Below are 14,491 nucleotides of genomic sequence, written 5' to 3'. Positions count from 1 at the left end.
ATGCAATAATGATCCATTGATGCCCTTAAAGTCCAGCTAAGAAATGTGTGCTCAGATATCTGTTGAATGTAAGCCATTCTCCAGTAAGCACCCATACCCTACTCCCAGCCCAACCCTGATATATTTATCACAAATGCACTTAGGGGATGAGGTGGTCAAGAATCGTGAAAAATAGACAGAAATTGTTTGTAAGCGGCCTATTAACTCTGTAGACATAAGGCCACTTGTAACAAAAGCACTGACAGCAAAGCGTGAAGATCCTCAGAAACTCTGATGATGTTGCCGCAGGTTTGAGGACTTGGCTCTGTCAAAGAAAGAGCAGGGAGAAGAGGACAAACCTAATTCTTTCTTGGCCAAGGATTCTAAAGTCCGATCTGAACATTCTAATAGTTTGAGATTCTAAATATTGGTGAATATCTGTCCAGCCTGCAGTTGAGCTGTCTCTTGGTTTGGGTCATAATATGAGGTGGTACTTTAAAAATGAAGATCATGCAGTGTTTGGATGGATGGATGGATGGATGGAAGGATGGATGGGTCACTCTGTAGTACCAGTGACGGGGAGGCAAGGAGACAACGAGATTCTATGAGCATAATCCTCCTTTCTAGAGATTTTATGGCAGCTTTGTCTGCTCGCCCCATCCACCCTCACCTGCCATTCCCACATTATCAAACTGTGCATTTCTTTTCTTCCCCGTCTTCTCTTCCCCTTAACTTCTCAAAATCCTAGACCACTGGACAATCGGAGGGAAACACATGATGAGGAATATAATAAGGGTTGGTGGGGGGGGGGGACAAAGGAATTTCCTCTTTCTCCCAGTTTTTGCCCCAGTTGTATGTATATAATTTGTCGTTTAACACAAACGGTAAACAGTGCTTGATACTAGCCTTTGTAACTGAGTGCTTGTTTATGATCACCTTTCTTGTAGGTATCTCCAAAGGAGAGGGGCCAAAAATATTGAGACCTCCAAGGCGGCCCCGGAAACCCAAAACACTAAATAACCCTGAAGACTCCACGTACTATTCTCTCCTACATGTAAGTGGCTCACTCTCATTATCAGGTGGGAGCCATAGCATTCCCCTAACAACCAGCGTGGAAACTGACCACACTAGTCCTGTCAAAAGGGAGGGCTTTGCAAAGGAGATGCGCCTCGGTTTCTGCTTACCTGCCCCTCCCTTGGCTGACAGTCTGGGCACTTGGCTGTCCGCCAACCCCTCTTCCTCAGGGTCCACGCCTCTCCAGCAGTCCTGTAACCCCTGTGCCCTCCCACAGTTTTCTCTTCTGGTCCTGTAATCTGAGCTGCTGTGCAAATATCAACCCAGAAAGAGAAGGGCCTCACAGCAGGAGCTCTCCAGGGAGGAACCTTAGTGTAAATGGACGGGGAGAAGGAAGGGGGAGGAAGAGACATTTATTGAACACCTTTTAAATTCCAGGCCTAGAGTGAGGTGAGTTCACACACATGGTGAGATCGAATCTTAGAGCCTGGAGGGTGGCATCCCCATCTCACAGATCAGGATTCTGAGACACGGATAAGGCACCTCTTCGCTGTCAGGGCCATTAATTGTACTGAGGTCTTCTGGTTTCCCAGCTCCCGTTGACTCACGGTGAGCAGCCTGGGAGCTCTCAGCATCACCCCTGCCAGCCTGCCCTTCCTCTAGGTTCCTGTTCTCCGTGAATGCCACCAGCATCTGCCCGGTTACCTAAACCAGCAGAACTGCGAGGCATCCGGAATCTTGCCTGCTGATCAGACACGCTGAAGTGGGACTCCTCCCCACAAAGGCTCGCCCTGGTTCATCATCTGGCCTCACGGCAGCGGCCCTGTTTCAGACCGTCTCACTCCTCACCTGGAGTAGTTCAGGCCCCACCTAACTGCTTCTAATCTCAGCCTCTGCAAGCCGTACCAGAACATCTCTCTAAACCATAACTTTGATTGTGTTCCTCCCTGGAGAGTCCCTTTAATGGCTCGGCAACTCCTTCTACATCAAGTCCAGACTTCTTCGCCCCCGTGCCCACTGGCCAGAGTTAACTGCTGGCACCTCTGCCAGTGCGTGGCCTCCCACGCTCCTGAGTCCTTTGCACCTGCTGGTCCTTCCATTTACAATACTTACTCCCCCTCTCACTTCCTGCTGCCACAGTGAAGACAGCAACAACCCTCCATGTCCTTGTAGAGCCCAGAGAATGTTTTCCATGAGTTGCAATTGAGTTTCCCACCTCCCCGGCCATAAATGAAGGTTGACTTTCAAATCAACCATCTCCCAGTCCTCTCCCTTCTCTCTGCTGATTTCTCTCCAGTGTCCTTGGAAGGGTCCTCTTCCCCTTGGTGTTGCCTAGGGTTCGATCTTAGACTCTCTTCTCATCTCATTGCCTTCGGACAGTCTCATCAGCTGACATGACATCAGTTCCACTGATTCCTGAATCCTGGCCTCTGGCTCAGATTCTCCCTCTGACTCCAGACTCAAATATCAGAGCACCTACCGTTTGACATATTCCACGTGATGCACGAAGGCGGTCATACGTATATGTACGCTCACCTATATAATGTGGGCAATACACACACACCTCCCTATATACTGTGGGTATGTACACACACACCTCCCTATATAATGTGGGCAATACACACACACCTCCCTATATACTGTGGGTATGTACACACACACCTCCCTATATACTGTGGGTACGTACACACACACCTCCCTATATACTGTGGGTATGTACACACACCTCCCTATATACTGTGGGTACGTACACACACACCTCCCTATATACTGTGGGTATGTACACACACCTCCCTATATACTGTGGGTATGTACACACACACCTCCCTATATACTGTGGGTATGCACACACACACCTCCCTATATACTGTGGGTATGTACACACACCTCCCTATATACTGTGGGTATGCACACACACCTCCCTATATACTGTGGGTATGCACACACACCTCCCTATATACTGTGGGTATGTACACACACCTCCCTATATACTGTGGGTACATACACACACACCTCCCTATATACTGTGGGTATGTACACACACACCTCCCTATATACTGTGGGTATGTACACACACCTACCTATATACTGTGGGTATGTACACACACACACCTCCCTATATACTGTGGGTATGTACACACACCTACCTATATACTATGGGTACATACACACACACCTCCCTATATACTGTGGGTATGTACACACACCTACCTATATACTATGGGTACATACACACACACCTCCCTATATACTGTGGGTATGCACACACACACCTCCCTATATACTGTGGGCATGTACACACACACCTCCCTATATACTGTGGGTATGTACACACACCTCCCTATATACTGTGGGTATGCACACACACACCTCCCTATATACCATGGGTACATACACACACACAGACACACACACACCCTTTTATTACTGTGGGTACATACACACACACCTATATACTATGGGTACATACACACACATATCCATCTAAAATACACAATTAAATGGTTTTCAGTATAATCACAGAGTTGTACAACCATCACCACAGTCAATTTTACTTATTTTTAAATTTATTTTCAAAGCAATTTTAACTGAACTATAGTTGATTTACAATGTTGTATTAGTTTCAGGTATACAGCAGACTGACTCAGCTATATATATATATATATATAGCTGATTCACAAATGAGTCCCTGCCCCCAAGAAGCTTACTTTGTCATTGTACTATTATTTTTAAAATGAGTATAAATTGTTTTCATGCATCTTAATTTATCAGTGACTGGAAACCTTTTTATAACCCTGGGTCTTGAAATCTGCGGCTTCAGTGAAACATAGAAAACTAGTATATTATTTGAAGTGAAAACACACCATGGGTTCACATTTATCTGGCCTTTACCCAGATTTGGGGTGTTACACGTAAGTGAAATTTATACCTGTGATGGAGCCCTACCCCCTTTAACCATCAAAGCATTCTCAGTACTTTTAAATGGTTTTCACAAACATCCTTCTCAAATACATTATACTGCACGTTTTAAACCTTTTCTTCATGACCCAGGTCACTGTAGTGAGCAAAAATGTTTGTACTTTATTCAGAACTATGCTTATCAGAGAGGCTCCCTGACAGCCGTATCTATAGTAGCACCCGTCTCTCTGTATCTTCCTGGCCCTACTTAATTTTTCTTCACAGCAGGTATAGATATGTATCTGCTCGTCTCCTGGCTGACTCTCCCCTGTGGACTAGAAGCTCCAGGAAGGCAGGGACTTTGCTCACTCTTATGGCCCGACTGTTGCTCGTCATGAGACTATTTGCTAAATAACACACGACTTACTTTAGACGAGGCTCTCAGGCTGCCGAGCTGTGGACAAGACACCCCTCCCTCATGCTTGCCCGACACGAGCAGCTGTGCTGACAGATGTCTCACCTGTTAATATAGCTTTCGTTTCTCCTTGGATGTCACCACTTAGGGTGGTCATTCCGACTGCCTTAACATCAATACTAGCTCTCTTCTATGATTTGATGCTCTTAGTCTCCTACATCTGGGGAATGTTGCTGTTGTCATGTCCAAAATAAGAGTAAGCTGAAGCTTAGAAACGTGGCTGTGGAGGAGAGAACATTAGCTGAACACTCACGCCCCACTGTCACGGCGTGTGGTGTCTGCTCTAACACGTAGAAGCTGTGCAGCCATCAGCAAAATGACTCCATGCCAACAGCTTCCTCAAGAAGTGAGTAATGGACCCCGTCACATCAACAAGTCCCTTCCGGTCCCATTATTTTTCTGGGGCCTTCCCTCAACCACAGCAGTAGGTGGTTTGGCCACTCCCCGGTCCCTTTTTTGTTATGTCTACATTTCGGCTACCCTCTTCATCCTTGTGAAGGCCTCTGAATACATTATATATTTGTGTATTTCCAAAAGGGAAGTAAGACTGTGTCCGCCATGATGTAATGGTGAATTTTAAAGTCTTACGATAAAATGTATTTCTTTATGTCAGGTGGGAGGGAGAGGGAGTGAGATGCAGTGACTGAGGAGTGGCTTCTTCAGTCCTCTGAGCTCAGACCTCTGTTCTTTCAAAGGCCTCCTCAAGAAACATCCTCACTGGATATCTCCTCCGTAAGTCATCTCTGTTTCCTTGTCTTTCTCTCCTCTTTACTCTAGTTTGATAAGAAACGGCCATAGGACATTTGCTGCTTCTTTGCATTTAAAATTTCAGGTTTGTAATTTGTCACATCAAAACTCTGATTGCAGACATCATTGGTCTTAGTAATTCAGGCATATCTCGTTTTATTGTGCTTCACAGGTACTGTTTTTTCTTTTTTCTTTTTTTTACAAATTGAAGGTTTGTCACAACCCTGCATTCAGCAAGTCTATTGGCACCATATTCCCAACAGCATTTGCTCACTTCCTGTCTCTGTGTCTCTTGGTAATTCTTGTAGTATTTCAAACCCTCCACCGGCAGTTTTATGGCATTTCTAGCAATAAAGTATTTTTAAAATAAGGTATGCATTTGTTTAGACATAATGCTATGGCACACTTAATAGACTATAGTAGAGTGTAAACGTAACTTTTATGTGCACTGGGAAACCAAAAACATTTGTGTGACTTGCTTTATTGCAGTGGCCTGGAACCAAACCTGCAATATCTCCGAGGTGTGTGTGTAAATGCTCCTAATATAAAGTCCTGTGTGATAAAATTCATATTAAGTCCTCTTCCAGGAAATGCAATATCCTTCTTCATGATCAATAATGCCATTTCATACATCCCTTTAGCCCTAGAGCCTAGGGGACTGAGAGACAACTAAATGTAAAGCTCTGTCTTAACACTCATTTCTTCTTCCCTCTTTGTTCCTTATTTACAACTCCTATTTTATTACCTTGATTACATAATTGCTTCTATTATGAACCATCTTAAATAATTTTTGGAAAAATATATCATTGAATTACATTTTATTAGACAGGCAAGAGCAAAATAAGCCCAGACAGTATTTACTCTTCTAAGAATTCCTGTAACTGAGAACCAACTTGTACACACCATCTCCCAGATGGAAGTGCTGATCCAGAATAAAAAGGGGTCCTCGCCAGGGTGGAACGTTATTTGATTCTTGGTTGTAGAAAGGGGATCTCTGTTACTCAGCATCATTTTGGATTATAGAAAATGGTTATCAAGGACAAGAGAGACGTTTCTTTCAGATAATGGATCGAGGAGGCAGGACCTCTCCTATTAAAGCAACCACCACAGCAAACACCACCCTGCTCCCAGGGATCATTAACTGAACTGCTAGGGGCCCTTGTGCTTGTGCTGGTAACAGCATTATTTGTAAGCACCTCCTAGCCTAGGGCACCGTGTCAAGAATGTGAAGTAACAGGAAACGGGAAGGAGGACAGGAATGTAATTGGTGTCCTGCCCCTTACATTGTTACTTCCTGAATGGTCCACTCCCAGACTTGATGCAGGAAAGCATTCATTTCCACCTCATCCACCCACTAAAATACCAACGATAAGAATAAAAGGAACTATGAACTATTTGCCTCATCTAACATTTTAAGTTATTACAAATGATAAGTTATGAGAAAAAATGATTCACTATGTCTAAGGATAACTTGGGAAAACCCTAGATATTTACAAACCATTATTATTATTATTTTTTTTTTTTGCGGTATGCGGGCCTCTCACTGTTGTGGCCTCTCCCGTCGCGGAGCACAGGCTCCGGACGCGCAGGCTCAGCGGCCACGGCTCACGGGCCCAGCCGCTCTGCGGCATGTGGGATCTTACCGGACCGGGGCATGAACCCGCGTCCCCTGCATCGGCAGGCGGACTCTCAACCACTGCGCCACCAGGGAAGCCCACAAACCATTATTAATTGACATTTTTATTATCTGGCACTTTTATGGTGCCACCCAACTTGATACTTGCATTACGGTTGCCACAATTATAATATCTTAAGCTTGTTCAAGGTGAGTGTGGTATTTGTTTTCTCAGCCTAAAAGACATATATCTTCTTTTCAACATGTAAATATAGGAGTTCAAATGCATTGAGCTAGAACACAGTGAAACACATGACTAATGTCACAATACAAAAGAGAATACTGCTTTGTATGTAAGATTAAATGAAATACCACTTGGTGTGTTCAAATTGAATTACTGATTAAAATATATCTAGTTATTTTTATACTTAAACATTCTAAAGTGTGCCGTGATACATCAAATTCCCAATTATGAAAAAACATTTTGCAGTGAACATATGTGTCATCCATGCTGCTACTTTTATGCCATAAGTGGGCTCCTATAGGTTAATGAAGTCAGATTTCCATTCTTCTGTGTCCTGTTGCAGCTGCCCTAACTATCCACCCATCTGCTTTACCTGCAGACAAGGATGACATCAAAGCAGCCTCATTACCCTGCCTAAATACAACTACATTTGTGATAGAGAGATAGACTTTCCAGAAAGTCTGACATTTTGTCCCCATTTGTAGGTAGATACACGTTATGTAATCTTGTGTAGACTGGTCACCACTGTGTGGTAAACTCTTTTTTTACATGGGATGCAAAGATTAATTTCATTCCCGGCCTGATTAAAAAAAAAACAAAAACACAAATTCATAATTAGTAAAATTTGAGTAAATTAAAATTTTTAATTGAGTAAAATTTCTTTAGATTGTAAATATATTTTATCCACTTGCTTATTTCTAAATCAGCTTTATAGGAATACATTTATATGTTAATACTATAGTAATATATAAATTAATCTTATTAAGATCATAATATGATATAGAGTCTTTTTTAATTATTCTATTCTGTTTAGAAATCAATCCAAGAAGAAAAACGAAGATCGAGGAAAGATAGGTAATTATTATGTCTAACTTTTAATGTCATCTTCTCAAACCAAAATATAACTCCATATGTTCAAATTATGATTAAAAACCGCCCATTTTATGTGGATAGATTGTGGGAAGTAGTGTGCTCTCAATACATTTTTATTATAAATATGAGGTTTCTATGTAATTTGTAAGATCTTACCTATCGTGTATATACTATATATACGGAAACATACTGAGATAACACAGTGCAAGTTATTTACTGAGAACTCAAACAGTTTTTAATAAATTGTACCGTCCAGTACGGCATTTGCTTTTCTTGTCCCATTAATATGGTTTTGATCGAGCAGTTTGAGCATGCTTATGTTCATGAACTTTTCTTTCCCCAAACTCTTTGTACTTTTTTGTTCTTCAGCACAAGCTAAATCACTTTTTATAATGTTTATGTATTTGTTAGGAAGATGAGGTTTATGTCACCTGCGTGTGGCCCACTTCTATTCACACTATTCCCCTTTCCCTGTAACATTTCAGCCCACCAGTGCTTTACTGTTTTAATATTATACTCTTTTAATATTATATTTCAAGCAACGAATTTCCAGACAGTGCTCAAAACAATCGAGGGTTCTTCTATTAAGCATGAGTGGACACAGAGTTCCTGATTTATGAATCAGTGGCATTCTGAAAGTTCATTTACAGATTGGTATCTTAACTTGAAAAGCACTTTTCCCCAAAATACTGTAACACCCAGTAGTTTTTCAGACTGACACCTGTTGACCTTAGATGAAGTTCCATCAGACCAGAGATACCAAGCACCACAGGAACCAGAGTGCAGTTTGACTAGATCCAAGAATGAAAATGGTTGAGGACACACCCCTGTGTGTGTGTTGTGTGCAGAAATTAAAATCTAGCACAGGAATCAATCCCCTAAAGACAAATGGGTAGGGAAGGACAGAAGGTTACCTGTGAAGGAAGTAAGGTAAGATCATGACACACGGTGTGCCTCAGTGGGCTGACAAAATTGGGAAATGCTCGTGTTAGTACATAAAGGTCAGCTTTCCTCATGGTGGCCCAAGGGTCAGTTGTGAGTCCTGATGTAGACTGGCCAAGTGAGCATTATAATCACCGGCTATCTAGCAACTACTAGTTTTGTGCCAAGTTGAACGTGGTAGAACTTGGAAAAGCTGTTCCAGCAGCTAATGCCCTCTTAGAGGTAAGAAGTGAGGGGTTTGTTTTTCTTTTTAATTTACGGTATATACTGTTTTTGCACATTTCAAGACCTCTCTCATTCCTGTTGACATACATGTGTTACTGCTTAGTTATTGTAAATACTTTAAATGAAGAGAACAAGTATCTTGTAAGTTTAAGTGAGTAGACAGCTTGATACTGTGGTGTGTTTATGTGTTCATTTGCAGTCAGGGAAAATTATTAGATTTGGAAGATTTCTATTATAAGGAAATTTTGCCCAGTCATCCTGGACCAGAGGAACACAACCTTAGTTTAAGAGAACGAAGACAGCAGCAAGAACTCCAGAATCAATGTTTTAAAGCTGATGAAAGGTAATAAACGTACGTTGAAGTACAGCATTTTCAATTTTATACTCACCATTCCATTTCTAAAGCATTTTCATTTACGTATGGACTAATGACAAAGCGTTCTTACTGAGCATTGCGTCTTAGGATTGATGTGTTGTTTAAAAGTAAAATCATAAGGATTATGGGAAGGTAATCAGACATCCCAGTTTTTCTAGCACAATCCCGGCTTTTACCTGTTTTCTTGGTGTACTCATGAAAAGCACTCCCTTTTGAAAGTTGTTCGGTTTGGGTGATAAATTATGTGGTCATACTGTATAATTATAAACAATATCTGTGTTTAATAATATCCAAAACCTGTGTTTAAGCTCTAACCAGTGTGATTTTATTTACTTATTGGTTTCTCGATTATGCTGTGTAATTTCTCAGAATCAGTGATGTCAGACCAAAAACAAAAAATTGGGGAGAAGTATTCATACAGAAATATGTATTTTGGATTTGATTTTCACTTTGCCACCAACTTTGTTTGACATTTAACTTAAACCATTTGTAGCTTACTTACTACTTTGGGAATGTTTTTTTTCTTTCCCCAAAAAATTCTTTGTAAAGTTTTGAAATTGAGGGCACATAATAAGATGGACATGTGGTATATGAGAAATGGGAGCAGCGCCAGGCAATGAAAAGCTGTTTTTCCAAAATCCTAAGTGAACACCCTGTCAGCCCAGGACACGCAGACCCTGTCCCCCCATAGCTGCCTCTTGTACAGTGTGCTGTGTGGTTAAGAGAAGAGGGTTTAGAGCGAGATGGTCTCAGGTTTGGGTCCCAATTCTGCCACTTAGTAGCTGAGTGACCTTGCCGTGTTACTAGACCTCTTTAAGCTTCCGTTTTCACATCTGCCAAAGGATTTACTAGTTGCCTCGCCGTGTTGTTGGAGAGATTAAATGAAACGATGAATGCGGGGCGCTTAATGCGAGACATGGTGCCGGGGAGGTGTTCCATAAATGGTGGCTGTCATCATCTTTATTTGCTTGTCCAGAACGGACCTGAACTATGATTTCTGCCCCTTGTCTCCAAAAGAAGATGTATTCTTCCATCTTGGAGCTTAGAGATGTTCTGGTCCAACCACAGAGTTCTATATGGGAGAATTACCAAGTGCCCGAGAGATTAAGGGACTTGCCCGAAGTCCCACATTGAGTGAGTGAACTAAAATCCAAGGGCTTTCACTCTTTGCTCAAATGGCTTCTCACTGACGCACCCACTTCCCGTTTTAACAAGCCAGTCTGCCTCCCCTCAGGCGTGTTCTCCCGTCCCCGCAGCGGCAGGCACACATCTACTGTGAACGTGTTCACTCCCTGGTGTTCCAGTGGCATCTCTGGATGTCAAGGCAGTTCACTAGACTAGAAGCTGGGAGCTCACCTCAGCGGAACGCTTGCGGTGTGCTAGGCTGTGCTCTTATCCTGTTACCTTTGCTCGTATCTCATTTAACCCTCACAGGAGCTAGCGAGATGGTTACTCTCCTTGCCCTATTTTACAGATGAGGACGCTAAGCCTGCTTAGTTTAATACTGCAAACAGTCACCTAGATAATAAATGATGGGGTTAGAATTTGAACACAGGCCTTTGTGAATTTAGAGCTGATAACCTTTAGCACCCACGCTGGGTGGTTGAGGAGGGAGTGATTCGGTCGTGTCCAAGATACATCCTTATATCTGTGTCTGAGGATCTGGACCCGAGAGAGAAAGGATTCGTATCTAACCATGCAGACAGGTAACTCCAAGGCGGGATATTTCTAAACTAAGGAAGATTAAAGAGACAAAACAACCAAGTGCAGTAGGTCAACCTTGATAGGATCTTGGCTTTAAAATAGAAAACAAAAACAAAACAGAAAAACAGCTCTAAAGGACCTTTTGGGACAATTAGAGAAGCTTCAGGCCAAGCTATATGTTGGAAGATGTTATTGTAGAAAGAATATTTTATATATCTTATTATATTAAATTATGATCTAATAAATATTATATATTTATCCTATATAGAAATATATAGTACATATTTTATATAGATACTAATACATTATTCTGATAAAATATTTATATATATTATATAATGCATACTCTATATATAGTGTGTTCAGATAAATAAATAAATATATATATTTATCTGAACATACACACACACACACACACACACACACACACACACACACACCACCCAAGTACACACAGAAGGTATAAGCAGGTCTGGGAATCATGGACAAAAGCAATGATGATTTGAGTGTCTCATGAATTTGAATGAATGAAAGCAAGTGCAAGGTAGTCAGTGATAACATGGATGACTGTCCTTGTAGCTAAGACCAAACCTTCCCTTTGTGCACTGAATTCTAGTCCTTCCATGTCCACCAGAACATTGTCTTGCAACTGTCCGCTCTCTCTTCTGCACCTTGAATGTTTGTTCTCTTTACCAAATCATTTCTGACAATCTGCGAACATGATCCAATTGGACGCATCATAAAAAGTACCCTTGACTCGATCTGGAAGTCACCCTTGACTCTCCAGAGCACCCGTATTCCTGCTCTTCATTACAGCAGAAGAGTAAATAGATGGGCGAGATCCTACCTCCTCCTGGGCCTCTCTTCCCATCCTTTCTTGAGCCACCATACTCAAGTTTCCATTCCCATCACTCCATGGAAACTGTCCCTGCCAAGGTCACCATATCCAGTGATGATTCTCCATCCTTATCTCACCCTATCAGCAGCATTTGACACTCTTTCTTTAAACATTTTCTTCATTGGCCTCCAGGACAGCAGCTCCTTCCCTTGGTTTGCCTCCTACCTCACCCTCTGCTTCTCATTCTCCTTCGCTGATTCCTCCTCATTTCACTGACCTCTCAGCACTGGAGAGTCCCAGTCCTTTGTTTGCATCATCAACACATACTCTCATGACCTTAAATGTCATCTATTTACCTAAAATTCCCAAACCGAAATCTCTAGCGTAGGTCAGGGCTTATATATCCAACCGCCTATTCAGTATCTTTTCTCTTGAATATCTAGTAAGTATCTCAAACTTAGCACAACTGAAACCAAAATCTTTATCTCCCCCTCCCCCATGAGGGGCTCTCCTGTAGCCTTCCCCATCTCGTTAAATGGCAACCTCACTTTTCCTGTAGTTTAAAGTAAAAACCTTGGAGACATTCTTGATTCCTTTCTTTTACACCCCACATCCATTCAGCAAACTCTTCCAGATTGACCTGCCAAGATAACTAAAATTTGACCAGTTCTAACCTCCACAAGCCTAAGCCTGTCAGTCTTGCTTAAGACTATTGCAGTGTCTCTTAACAGGCCTCCTTACTTCCACTGAATCACTCAACTCGGAAACCTCCAGTTTGTCTCCTGCTGTAAGTAAAATTCAAATTCTTGCCATGGTCTCAAAGCTCTATGTTGTCTGTCACACTGTCCCCTCATTCCTCCTGCTCTCGTCCCTCACTATTCTCCCCCTTGCTTGCCCCATTCACGCCGCAGTGGCCTCCTTGTTGTGCCATGAACACAATACACACACTCATCTTGGGGCCTTTACGTGGGTCTTGCATCATCCTGGAATGACTGCCCTTCCCCAAGAGATCTGCCTGGCTCTCTCCTCCCGTTCTTTCAGGCCTCTCGTCAAATGTCACCTTATCAGAGAGGCCTTTCCTGATCACCCTCTATGAAATTGCGTAGTCACACACACACACACACACACACACACACACCGTCAGCCTTTCCCCATGAACCTGCTTTACTTCGCTGTAGACTCTGTAGACCTCCCTCCACCTGGTGTATCGGAGCTGTCCATGGTCCTCTCCCCCACTAGACTATAAACGCTGGGAAAGCAGGGACTTGTGTTCACCCATCACCTACACTGCTGGCTGATGCTTACTAGGTGCTCCATGAATAAATGAAAGAATGTAGCTGCATTTTAGGGAGCTCCCCACTTCCCCAGGCAAGCTGCAGACCCTAAAGGGCTTCCCAGCAGTGGGTCCAGGAAGGTGACCCAGCAGCCTCGCTGAAAACGTGGAAGCATTAAAAAAGCTGACAGGGCCCACTCCTTGCGGCTAACAGAGGGGTGGGTCAGATTTGGGGGCAGCGTTTTAAGGAAACAACTGAGCAGTTGCAAAATGATGGTTGTCTGTATAGGCACCTTGAGTTTCCTGTTTGACCGGAACGTACTAAAGTGTTTGTTTCTTGGTTGTGAATTTATTTCAAGCCAAACCAAACTCACCTTTCTGAACTACACCTTCTGATGCTTTACTTAGCTGTCATTCAAACAACCGGGTTCCACCAGGTTCCACCAACCCTTCTGCTCCTCGCTCAGGAGTTTTGAAAACCTGCTGAGGCGATGTCGCAGATCCGTTTGGTCACTGCCCTGCTGTCTTGAACGTGCGGTTATCAAACGCCCGCAGTTTGGTGGGAGGTGTGGGAGGAGGACCCGCCTGGCTCGGGGTGGGCGGGGATGCGCGGCGCGCGGTGGCGCCGCTGATGCTCGGCCCCGGGTCTCGCTCGCAGGTGCTGGGCGGCGGGGAACCGCGAGGAGGAGGAGAATGGGCCCACCGCCAGCCCCTACGACTACAGGAGGCTCCTGCGCAAAACCTCCCAGCGCCGGCGCCTCGTTCAGCATGTGTAGCCCCGGTGCTCGGCGGCCAGCGCCGTCGGCATGTGCCCGAGACTGCGGAGCTTGCCGGAGCCAAGGCGGGGGATCCTCAGGCACTGCACCATGAGGCGCTGGGGCCGCAGCCCTGGCCTTGGCAGGGGCTGCCCGCTGTGCTCGCCCCTCGAGTGCCCGGGCCAGCCTCCGGTGCTCGGAGGGCGGAGAGCCCTTCGGACGCCGCGTCTCCGCGCTCCCGCATCCTCCACTCCCACCAGCCGCCGGTTTGGGCATCCCTGGCCCTGGCCCTCAATGTGTCTCTTTGTTCACTTGTTTGCGACTCCTGTGGACCCGACTGCGCCTGAGCTCTCGCCGACCCCTCCTCTCTCCTTTTGGGTAACTTCACTGATTTCGTCTTTCTCGGAAACGGCTCTGCCAGGCCCGCGGCGTCCTCGCTGACGGGTTGAGTCTGTGAGGACAGAACAAAGCCGGAGCGGGGGGCGAGGGGTGGCTTTGAAGATGAACTTCATCCCTTCCCTTGGTCATTAAGG

General features: G+C 44.0%; 1 protein-coding gene across 1 annotated transcript in view; it reads left to right on the top strand.

Moving 5' to 3' along the window:
* The window catches only part of MYO3A (myosin IIIA), a 170,475-nt gene extending 156,496 nt beyond the window's left edge, over positions 1 to 13,979 (top strand). Inside the window, exons 30-33 of the mRNA XM_029236397.1 lie at positions 927 to 1,033; positions 7,787 to 7,827; positions 9,212 to 9,355; positions 13,862 to 13,979. Coding sequence (XP_029092230.1) covers positions 927 to 1,033; positions 7,787 to 7,827; positions 9,212 to 9,355; positions 13,862 to 13,979 — 410 coding nt within the window. The remainder of the gene's footprint in view (positions 1 to 926; positions 1,034 to 7,786; positions 7,828 to 9,211; positions 9,356 to 13,861) is intronic.
* The last annotated feature ends 512 nt before the right edge of the window (positions 13,980 to 14,491 follow it).

The sequence above is a fragment of the Monodon monoceros genome, unplaced genomic scaffold (assembly GCF_005190385.1).
Source record: "Monodon monoceros isolate NGI ecotype Baffin Bay Population unplaced genomic scaffold, NGI_Narwhal_1 Super_Scaffold_21, whole genome shotgun sequence".
Classification (NCBI taxonomy): domain Eukaryota; kingdom Metazoa; phylum Chordata; class Mammalia; order Artiodactyla; family Monodontidae; genus Monodon; species Monodon monoceros.
Note: the sequence above shows the minus strand (reverse complement) of the source record. Positions and strands in the feature narration are given on the sequence as shown.